General features: G+C 37.3%; 2 protein-coding genes across 2 annotated transcripts in view; one reads left to right on the top strand and one right to left on the bottom strand.

Annotated features, from left to right (window-relative positions):
* Positions 1–12,279, top strand: part of LOC134665895 (uncharacterized) — a 286,141-nt gene that overhangs the window by 69,477 nt on the left and 204,385 nt on the right. The window lies entirely within an intron of this gene.
* Positions 1,066–3,010, bottom strand: LOC134666325 (protein FAM32A). The gene is made up of 2 exons (XM_063523472.1): positions 2,653–3,010; positions 1,066–1,774 (listed from the first exon to the last, which is right to left on the bottom strand). Exons 1-2 carry the CDS (start codon positions 2,860–2,862, stop codon positions 1,652–1,654), a joined length of 333 nt encoding a protein of 110 aa, XP_063379542.1. The 5' UTR covers positions 2,863–3,010; the 3' UTR covers positions 1,066–1,651.

Below are 12,279 nucleotides of genomic sequence, written 5' to 3'. Positions count from 1 at the left end.
CCCCCACATCTGGCGTCTTTCGAGCGTCGGCGTCTACAATTCTATGGCCGACGTCGACGCAGCGTCGACGGAACTGCGCAGCGACGTCATTTTCCATGGCGCTGGACCGACGCCGACAGACGCCGACGCTCGAAAGACGCCAGATGTGGGGGGGGGCCTTAATGTAAACTGTGCAGCTGTGTTGTGCTTTGGATGTAGATATAAGCTAAAGTGAATCTCATTTATTTTCATTTTATACAATTTTCCCTCACTTTTACCAGCAGAATATACTAAATAAAAAATATATACTTACATGTTAGGTATGTCCCTTAATTAGGAAGTAACACAATGGTAGTTAACATAGGTACATATGTCTAAAGGGTCCTTACGCACATACGCCACATATACTTAGTCATTTTGTGTTTTGAATACTTGTATTAAAGGCTTAGTTATAATGATTGGATAATCATCCGTCCAAATATGTGATTATGTGCCTTGTTTTTTTAACATGTCTCTGGTAGTTGTGTAAAAATGATAACTAGGTGGTGCATTACCATTCCATTTTTATCCGTCCAAAAGAAATGATAATGAATAATTTATATATGTATACAGGTTTTATATATTTTTTTAAGTAACTAGTACTTTTAAGTTTACAGGTTTTCCAACATATACAAAGATAAACTATATTGTAATAAGCCTGATTTTATTTTGGTCAAACTTACACAATAAAAATTATAAAAGGAAACAGTGTTTTTTTTTACATTTTACAATTTCGCTGGTCCCTCAAACTATGGAATCTAATCTAAATCTATAACAAATATTTTTTGTCAGGCACCATTTGGGAGTTACTAAATACCTATGTTGATTGTCATTTAAAGTCAACAAAGGGTTGTTTTATTTATAATCTCTTTAAGCTCCTAGGGTACTATAGAGAAGGTACTTTAAGGTCGACTTTAGCTATGGTGGTATTCAGTTAGATGGTTGTTGTATTTTGTTAGCCTCAGGATAGTACACATGTCACAAAAGGTTGCTTAAGGTTAATAATAATAAAGTAGTCTTCTTCATATTATACATTTATTAATTATCTCATTGACCAAGTTATTATCCACTTGACCGTCCGACGATAGTATAGTATCCGAAAAAAATATGCTCTTAACCGTCCACGGGAACCTTACTATCCAAAGGGGTGGAAAAAAGAATTGATTTCAGAGCCATCTAACGGAATATTTCGGCATTATTTACTAATTCTCTTGATGCGACAACGTAGCCTAATTAAATAGTTAGCTCTAAAAAAATTTTGATGGCAGTGTAGTTATAATTTTTGTAGAAAATTGTGAATGCGCTGCGCGCGGCGTGCATCGCTAAAAAACCCCGGATGGTTGACAGGAAAACAGTCTTGCGGGCCGGACGGTTGAGTGGCTATACAATACAAAAATAAACGATTCAGTACTAATTTTGTCCATAGACAAACTCAGGTTCTGATTAATGAGAAACAAGCAGGCTGCATGACTTATGTTTAACTTAATCTAACCAAGAAAGAGATCTTCAGCAATTGGTAAATAATCTGTGCCACAAATATGTAGTTGTTTTCAATCCAGTGTGATTTGTATTTGGAACATATTAAGGTTAAAATATAACGGGCACAATCATATTGAACATCTCCAGAATATTTTTACTTTGTCCAAGATACTTTAGGTATGTCAAAGTGCTCCGTAAGACTATCTAGATGTTGGTTGAACTTTTCTACTCTTTGCTTGTGAGTCATCTCTGCCTTCTGTAGTATTCTCTGCTTTTTCTGAAATGGAAAATTTAATATTGTTAATTAATATTTACATAATTTTCTAATATAATAACTTAACCAGCTTCAGCAGCTTTGGCTTGATCAATATTGGGGAAAATTTGAGTTCATATATGAAATTCAGTGGCAAAACCTTTCATGTGTATTTTATTATTATTATTTCGTTTTAGACACGCAGTTGATGCTGGTGCGTCTAAATCATAGTTCACTTAGCACGATTTCACTGTTTAGATAGTTCATCGAGTCTATTTTTAAATTGATTCACACAAATTTTTTGTTCGACTAATAAGACATAACCAGTGGGGAGACACTCCTTACTTCAGGCAAACTCGACTCCGCTCGGCTCAGCATTGCTCCGAGCAATTATTAAAGTTGGCACCACATGACGTCCTTTTGCGTGCACAACTACAGGTAAGATAATGACTTGAATTTTGACAACCCTAAATAGCCGAAAGGGATAGTGCCATACATTAGGAAGGGATAGCATGATTTGTCCCTGAATTGCTGTCAAAATTTGGTTTTGTAGGAGGTGTCCTTTCTGCACAGTAGTGCTATTATTTATTCTGTGACATAACAGTAGAACAATAGCGTTAATTAGTACTTGGATGTTTATTGCTACTCTTTCCCATTTGCACCTGACAATATATTTGTCATTGCTGTGTTATAGAAACACCGACAGGTACTGTTAGTATTCTAGATTCACTGTAAAATTGGTGTGTCCAACAAATACCACAAAAATGCATGTTTGGTTAATTCAAATAATGGTTTTATGAGTGACCCAGTGAATAAATAATAAATACTTGATTCACTTAAATAAATGAGTGTAATTCTGTAATTAGAAACATGGCTAGAAAAAACATTTGACCATGCCATACCATTTTGTCCTGCATCTTCTGGAAAGCGATTTCGGCTTTGGTTCGTTTGTCTGTGTTTGCCTGCTGCTTCATCTGCTCTTTTACTTCTTCTTCGATGATTTTGTCAGTATCTTTGTTAGCCTTCTTCTTCTTTTTCTTTTTTATTCCGGAGTCCGTCTTGATTTTGAGTTTGGATTTGTTGACACAGGCATACTCGTCTTCTTCCCCCATGTTATTATGTATAGGCTACGGTTTCAATACTTATTCAACAATATGAGAAGTACCGAAAATATTGGTTTAAATAAACAGCAAAAATCTCGTTACAAACACAACGTAATGCAATATTCACAAATTTCACAACGAAATGGCTCTGACGTATTTACTATTTAGGCAGCTGTCAATTTTGACACTGACATACGTATTTTGTCTGTGGTTTTGGTTATGGTTATGTTTAGGAAGTAAGCTACTCGTAAAAATTATTACAAAATGATTCAACGACGAAGGTGCGTCAAGTAATTCAAACACAAAATACCGGCCAAGAGCATGTCGGGCCATGCTCAGTGTAGGGTTCCTTACTTAACCGTCCGCCATTATAGACCTTGAACGGGTGCTATTTTATTTGGGTGTTCTTGTGCAGTAATTATTTCTGAAAATATTCATTTTATTAATGACTTCTTTTCGATTTAAATTACCTAACCAACTACACCCATTATAGGGTTGAAGAGAAAAAAAAATCATCCCCTCTTTACCCGGTACTAGACGTGCGCGCCGCCGCGGCGCGCCGCCGCCATAAGGAGTCAGCGCGCCGCCGCCGCCGCCGGTAGTTTAAAATTCGCGCCGAGACAAAGCCCGCAAGAGTACAAATTTAAAATCAATTGACATAAAGCGCGTGCGACGTGCCTAGCTTTAGCGTTCCGACTGTTCCGTTTTTTTTTTAAATTCATTGCTTGATTTATTTTAACCCTTAAATCGATAACGTCCACTATAATGGACATCCCAAGAAAAAATTCTGCACTAAATATTAAAGCATAGCGTTACTTTCCTCTGGTAGCGTACTTACACTACCAGGAAACTACTAATACTACTTGAATGATATGTTATTTTTAAGTATGAGTATGTAAGAAAATATTGGGAACCAGTGTGAACATAATATTTTTGTCAAAGTCCTACAGAACGCAGAACTTGCAAGGAAGCATCCGACAGACTGACATTTTACCCATATTTAATTTTTTTTATATGACAGTATTAACCCATTCAGGGCCAGCGACTCAGCGTATGGGTCATGCTCAAACAGTTCCGCAGGGCCAGTAACTCACATGTGAGTCCTGAATAAATTCTGATTTAAACTTAAACGAAACGTAATTTGATGTAATAACGTAAGTAACATATAAGCTAACAATCGTTTCTATAAGGCATATTAGGATAAAAATAATAAACAAGTTTTTTTTAATGAAAACAGGGTCTCGAATATTCAAGTTTGGTTTACTATCAGTGCAATATAGTAAATATACTGAAATTCTAGATACATAATGCGATGCAAGCAAACAGAAAAATCTATATTGAAAAAATACAAAAAAAATATATATTTCAGAAGTTATTGACAGGGCTCAAGGTATGGGTCACCGTGGCCTGGCGCTACTTGTAAAAACTGCTAATGTTTCCGTAGCAGGCTAAAATAAACTTTATTGGCTGGTTTTAAAGCTTATTTCATGTTGAAGCTGTTTGATATTGTACCATTTTACAACTGATTACTGTTTGGATGATGGTAAGCAACAATTTGTAGGAACCAAGCCGTAGTATAATAATATTTTGTTTTGTATGAGGGGTAAGGCAACGAGGATTTTTCCCACTGTACTTTTATGTCATAATATTTGGTGATCGTTGTATTGTATCTTAGGCAATTACCTACTAACAATGATGTTAAAGTTAATTTTTTTTCGTTTCAATATAGAACAATTAAGGCGGTTGAAACAGTCGCCACTAACTAATATGTATTGTATAACAAATGGTTTGTGACAAATATTTACAAGTTTTTTCAAACATCGTGGTTTCTACGGCAGATTAGAAAGTAAGTACTACAATACATTTTAAGTTCTCTATTGTTACTAATATAATGGCGTTTACTAAAACAAAGATAATGACCGACCAGGTGTAAGCTTATCGGACACACGTGGACAATAAACAAGGAATGCATCCGAACGGCGGCGGCGGTATTATTTTTCATGTGGTATTTGTCACAAGAGTTCAAGATGTGATTCATCCCATTAGAGATGTATTTTGGAGTAACATGGAAAATATTATTTAGTCACGATTTATTCGTTGGCGACTTTATACTCCTCCTGTGCTGTTTAGTGATTTCGTATTTTGTGACCATGGCTATGGATTACCGGAATTTGAACCCGCCTAACCTGACCGACTGTGCTATGAACTGGACCCCGAACCTGCTTCATCCGAATGACCTGGCTACGAATTCTGGAACCCTGAACTCACCTTTGTTGAATGACACTGCTATGCACCCTGATTTGACAGCAATGATGGAAGACATAAACAACAACGATTTCGGTGTGGATGCAATTTTACCGACCGGTAAGAAACATTTGTTTTCCTTTAATCATTTGTTATCTCACTTGCTCACTTAGATAAAAGAATTTTGTTATTTTTTATAAGTGCGATTATAATGTGAGTAAAATGTATTTAATCGTAGTACTTATCGAAGGGTTCCGTACCATTATCTATAAAAACGGTCACCCATCCAAGTACTGACCCCGCCCGACGTTGCTTAACTTCGGTTAAAAATCACGTCTGTTGTATGGGAGCCCCACTTAAATATTTATTTTATTCCGATTTTAGTATTTGTTGTTATAGCGGCAACAGAAATACATCATGTGTGAAAATTTAAACTATCTAGCTATCACGGTTCGTGAGATATAGCCTGGTGACAGACGGACGGACAGCGGAGTCTTAGTACTATAGGGTCCCGTTTTACCCTTTGGGTACGGAACCCTAAAAATCTAACTTTTATAATAATCGTAAGAAAAGTGATACGTATTTCACTACGTATACGACTACACGTTTACGTTTAAAAGAGTTATATTTATACGAACAACGGTAATTTTCAAAAGTACATGTATTCCGTCAATAACACTTTTATTTGTTTTAGATCCCTCGGCTGCCGGCCTGACAACCACTGATCTATTAAACATTTTGCGCGATTCTGATGACGAACTAAGTGACCAAGAATTAACTGATTCTGATGAGGAAACCGGGGAAGATCCACAGAACGAGCCTGCAGAATGGTCATACCAGCGGCAGCAGCAAACCAAAGTGCCCAATTTTACTCGGGCGCGCGGTTTATTACAGGAGAGACAAGAAACACCAAGTCAGTATTTCGACTTACTGTTTAATGTTACGTTTATAACGTTCTTGATCGATAATATCAATGCGTGTGCATTGAAGCTTTTCGAAGCCAATAATAAATTACACGCTAGAATAACAAAATGGAAACCGTTGGACATGCCGGAATTTCGTGTATTTTTAGGCCTTTTATTTCACATGGGAACGATAAAGTTGGCAAGGTTAGTGGATTATTGGAGCACAAACGAACAATTTCAGTTAGGTTACTTCAGCAAGCATATGGCAAGAAATAGATTTCTATTAATCCTGAGATGCCTGAATTTTTACGTCGATAATGGTGACGAAAGCAGGTTAAATAAAGTATCGGGACTCATACAACATTTTAATAATATCATGGCATCTGTGTAAATGATTGTACAATATTTCTTTAAACTGTTTCTAATAAATGTTACCATTTCAAACAACTTGTTTCATTTCATGTTTTACCGCTGACTGTAGGTACTTTGTTTTCCACATGCAACTTGTACTTATCGTGACAATTGTAACAACCCACACAACACAATTAGTTTGCGTTGTTTTATCACAGAGTTCCCATAGCCATCTCCTGTTTTCATCATCAGATCAGCTCCATGTCATCATAATATTGCATTGTCATTCGATTTACATACGTATGCAAAATTTCATCTAAATCGGGAAACGGTTCTAATTAACTTCCAAGATTTGCCCCAAAAAACAACAACAAAAAACACGGCAAGTTAAATAGAATCAGACTAAGCTAAGTTGGCAGCGATTTTGATAGCACAGGCTGACTACCTAAGTGTAATTTAAATGTCATACTTATATGAAATTATGACGTTTAAATTAACACTTGCACAGGCTGGGCTATAAAATTTGCTACCAACTTAGCTTGGTCAGACATTAAACGCTTGTAGAAAGTAAAAATATTCACTCCTACAAACTGCAATAATTAGTTTCTTTTTTGATAGGCACAGAAAATCGGTGGTTAGTAAAAATGTTGCATAATGCTGTCCAACTGGCCGGCTTCATAAGCGGCGATTTATTTACCGTTCGCGCCAGGCTCGAGACCCATAAGCTGAGTCATGCGTTTTAGCTAAAAACGATTTGTATGGTGGCCTGGCGTATTGTGTACGCTCGGCGGTTCGTGGCCATGAATGGGTTAAGCAACGTTAAAATAAAATAGATCATAATACTGACCAGTTACTGGTCTGTTTATTACGTGGCAATATGATATACATAAGAATGTTTTTTGTTTATGGGTAAAACAAGTGTAAAAAGTGTAATGTCCAGTATTTTGCCCGTTGTAATCGACAACAAGGCACTTTTGTTAAGTCCAATTATGTTAGACGTTGCCAAGTATGCAAAGAGTAAAATTATTAAATTTTCTGGTAGTTTTTGTAGTAAATCAATTAATTTTAAAAAGTCATTACTTGCCGTATTACGTAATGAAGTAAGTAAATATTCTTTATTGCACCAATAATCATACATCTTACATACATCTAAAATTACAAAGAAATTTTAGTGGAAATGAACCAAATAGATAAAAAATATATTTTTATGGATTTTTTCCCTGTGAATGTGGTGTGTGTGTTTGTTTCCTGTTTGTGTGTGGATTTGTTTTCATTAAGAGACAGACCCGATTTCATTTGAAAAATTTAATAGGAAAATTTTGATAAAGGTGCATGCATTATTGTAAAAACCATTGCTTAGATGTTACTGTTTCCTAGGATAACCCGCTGTTTGATTTAATGTTAAATAAATGACGTCAATGACTGGTAAAATTTTACCACCTACGAACTATAAAGTTATTCCAAAAATATAAAATAGGTTTTACTTCAATTCATTACAAAAGTTGAAAATCCCACGCCGCCGGCGTTACGCCGCCGCCGTGGATTTTTTCGTGGCGCGCCGCCGCCCGATTTTTTTCGACCGGCGCGCACGTCTACCCGGTACCGGTTCTAGCAGTACTTTAACGATCACAGAGCAAAGCCTCGGACAGACTCACAGACGGATATGACGCAACTATAATATATATATATATATGGGTCCCAGTAAGTATGCCCTTAAAAGGATCCCCACTATTCTTGTTACACCCTAGCTGTATTATGATCCTGCAGGATTCAATTAATGACAAAAAGTACGTGGAAACTGCCTAAACACAGCATCCTAAAGAGTTGTTACATTACAGGCAACTAAAATTTCTAGTAGGTACCTTAGAATAAGTGAGCATTAACTCACGAGGGTGGCAGGTTGAATAGCAGCAAATATCATAAATAAATAAGTGATTGTTCGCGACAAAAGAGCGGGAATGAATGGCGTTTCTTGGCGTTATCGCGTCGGCGCACGCGCTCTGCCCCGCGACGCGTACGGCTTTTAGATTAGTTCGATTTGGCGGCACGTGGCGCCGCGTGCAGCTACTACCGCCAAATAAGATTAACGGATTTGCACTACAGATTGCACACGAATGAGCAGGAAGTGTAAAGTGAAACGGCGGTAATGAGATCGCTTTGTGGGATGACGCGAGAGAACTAGCGGAATCGATACCTAGCTGTGTCGGTGCGACAGCGACATGTTGTGTAGGTACACTGTTTAAGTGTATACTGTAGCCGGGACTAACCTTAAGGATTTTACCAGTGTACTCCTCATCATATTTCGAGACTGCAATTTTCACGAAAATAAATTATTTCATAGTTCCATGTCGATGTCGTTACTAAGGGCACAGAATAAGTAATAGTATTATCATACAGAACGGACACGCACCGCCCCGCCCCGACTCGGATTACCTCGCCCCGCGACTAAGTTCTGACGGACTCCTGACATACTCTCAGTTCGGCTAGCAACGCCGCGGCGGGATGACGCAACGTTCAAAATGCCGATGTATTTTGCGATGTATGGTTGTTTTTCAAATTCACGAAATAAAGAACATTTATTTTTATTATACATATATTAAAAAGTAGCGTTTTGTAATTATTTATATTTAGTCCACGCTTATTGCGTATCGACAATTCGACATGACATTTTTGGTAATTTATTGCCGCACCATACTTTACGTAATATTTTACGGCCTTTACGGGTTTACGGGTGAGTTCGCATATACGTTCAAATAATATTAGCTGTGACCTGTGAATAGAACAGTTTATTATAGCAAGGATCTAGGAGAAAATACCATCTTGTAAATTATGTTTGGTTCTTTAATTTTAGGAATAAAAATGTTTGATATTTACGTTACGAGTACAACGATAACGCTCCGTGAACTCAAAAACATGTAAATAGTAGCCCTAAGCACCCCTAAGCGACTTACTCACACAATGACGCGTGTACAGACGTGCCGTTCACACATATACACGCAAACGAGTTTTGATGTATGGCGTGTCCGCCCTGCATGTGGTAAGGGTTAAGTCTTCTGACCATCAAGAACTGGGTAGGTATATACAAAATGATTCCAACAGTAACTTTGTGTGGAATACTGGGGTTAAAAGTTAAAACTTTTGCTTGGGAATTGGGATCTTTCCGAGCATGGTTTACTCGTCTCGTATAGTTAGCATCGACAGCGTCAATTAGGCTGCTCTGCAAGTCTTCTGTGATATTCGAATATTTATTTGCCTACATTACATACGTAAAAACGCACACATAAGGAATACATACATACGGCGCATTACATACGGAAGACGCTGGATGTGGGTCGCTTCCAACCGGCACGTATGGAGGTCCAAGGGGGAGGCCTATGTTCAGCAGTGGACGTCTTATGGCTGAGATGATGATGATGATGACATTACATACTTACGTTGATTGTGAACGATATTTATTTAATGTTGGCTGGGGTTTAGTCAAACATATTAGAAGGGTGCTTGCCAGAGCTGGTCACCGTTAAATCCGTTAATCAAAAAGTTAACTTCGTTAATCGTTAATCCGTTAAATAAAAAGTTAACTTCGTTAAACGTTAAAACGTTACTTTTCAAAAGTTTTAACGGAAGTTAAAGTTAATCGTTAACTCGAAATCGTAAATATACGCAATAAGAAATAAAACTAGGAGAAATAATCATAAATTTTGATTTTTATTAAAGACTAATCTACTAATTAACATGGTAATCATTACTAATTAATAATAGCATAGATAAAAATATAATTTGCTAGTAGTTCCCCTTCATGAACATGAGCATTGTCGTCTGATAGCGACCCCCTTTTTTGAGAAAAAATATATTTTCCCGCCGAAAACAGGCGTTCCACAGCAGCACTCGAAGGTATACTAGTGTCATATTTGACGCAGCACGCGGTCTTGGTGTGAGAAGGTACTTAGGTATTAACGATTAACGGACTTAAGAAAAGTTAACGGAAGTTAACAAGTCCGTTACAGGTTTTTATAGTTAACTTAAAAGTTAATCCGTTACTCCAAAACTTATCTTCGTTAATTAACGACGAGTTAATGCCCAGCTATGGTGCTTGCTCTTAACAGTTGTTATAAGATGTGTCCTTCTTTGCTTTGTGAGACAACATCTAAGTGTGAAAGCTGCATAAAAACCTTCGGGCGGCATGGAGACTTCCAAAAGTTAAAGGCACACCACCACACACACGACCTGAGATTATCAGACATTCAGCTGATTCAGCACCGGAATCTCTGTAACCTTAAGGCAAAAACATCAGTTTACCATCGACATTGACATCTGCGAAAGTCCTGTGAACCTTTTACCACTACGAACAGAATGTACAATACCTAATGAAAAAAACAGCACAATCAAATCAATTCCCAACGAAAACTACTTTGAGATATTACTTGTACCTACAACTTTTGTTAATATCATGAACCGTATGTTAAGCCTAGAATAAATATTTTGCAGAATTTTTTGGACTGCCCATGCACCATGCTTGTAACCATGAGCGAGTTTTCTTTAAACACGTTGTGTTGGGGCCTACCATTCAGAGTAGGTAATTCAGACTAGCAATCGTATGGGTCCCTCGTCTAACCATAATAAAGTATACAGCCGGGGTGGCGGCGCGTGCTGGTGTGATGATAAGCTTACCCTATTTTATCGAGTTTCTACCAGATAACATCTATGGCAGTGGCCTTGTGCAGCCCTTCAGGGCAAGGTTGAAGCTTCTTATGTCTCGGTCAATTTATAGGTCTCTAGTCGAACTGATTTTGGCGATAAGAGAAGAAAATAAAAATACTGGAAATACTGATATAATCACTATTGGTTTACGTCAGAGTTGAATATTAGGCACCTATTCATGTCATTACCCAGTTTCCCTAGTTTATTTTATTATATTTATGACACTCATTATAAGAAAAGGCAAACAAATCACTTTTTCAGGTCAAAATATAGCTAACATTACCTATTTAATGAAAGTACGTAAAACCGTAATTATAAGAATGTACGAGTAAATAGGTACACAGGTAATACGAGTAGCAGAGCAGCAATATTTAGCTAATTTGGCTTTTGTTCCACCACTTTATCTTTTCACGCTTACGTGAATACGCCAGGAACATTCAATGGATTTGTTACGCAGCTAAACAAAATGAGATTTTACAATTTTGCCTTTTGAAACATAGGCGGGCTCTACATACGTAGGTTTCTACATGTCAACCATTGTTTCAAAGGCATAAAGGGAAATGGATCGCTTCAGCTAATCTAAATTTTCTCTCCGGTTTTGTATGTTTCATGTGCTGTTAACATTTTTTCACGGTGCCCTTATCTTGTGGCTGCTATTGTTGTTATTGTTATGCAATTTCCTTTCTTATGTAACATCAGAGTTTTATATCTTGGCCACTTTCCCCTATATTATATAAATGCCGAATTAGTGTTGTAGCTGTCTATCTGTCTTCCTTAATCTTTTGCTACGCTAAGGATATGGTTGGCATTCATAGTAACTATTAATCGTACTAAGGTAGTTTAACGCAACTGCCGGAAAACCGAGGTTTGTTTACGTTTTATGCTGATGTGATCGTAACTTTTTCGATTTCATAATAGTTCTATAGTCAAATTAGAGAGATCAACTCGTAAAGTTTCACCGTGTGCATTTGTAACCGAGTGTATGTTTGTACTTTTGTATGTTATGTTTAATTGTGCACCAATGTAACACTTAGCTACCTAAGTAAAAACAAACACTCCGCATACAATAACCGTATGTCAAAAAGGCAATCAACGCACTCGACTAGTCGTCGCATAATCGTGCGAAAGTCGCGCGTTTGTGTCGCATTAGTTTAATCTGAATAAATCGCGTCGAACAATGCCGGCTCCTAATAGACATTAATACGGCATTAGCCGTAAGGGCGCGGGC

This window comes from Cydia fagiglandana, chromosome 7, assembly GCF_963556715.1.
Source record: "Cydia fagiglandana chromosome 7, ilCydFagi1.1, whole genome shotgun sequence".
NCBI lineage: Eukaryota > Metazoa > Arthropoda > Insecta > Lepidoptera > Tortricidae > Cydia > Cydia fagiglandana.
The sequence above is the reverse complement of the archived record's forward strand: the minus strand, read 5'-3'. Positions and strand labels throughout refer to the sequence as shown.

Excerpts from the sequence above, each read along its gene's own strand:
- LOC134666325 (XM_063523472.1), bottom strand. The coding sequence starts at position 2,862 with ATGGGGGAAGAAGACGAGTATGCCTGTGTCAACAAATCCAAACTCAAA. Across the intron at positions 1,775-2,652 it reads AGAAGATGCAGGACAAAATG|AAAAAGCAGAGAATACTACA; the intron begins GTATGGCATGGT and ends TTTCCATTTCAG.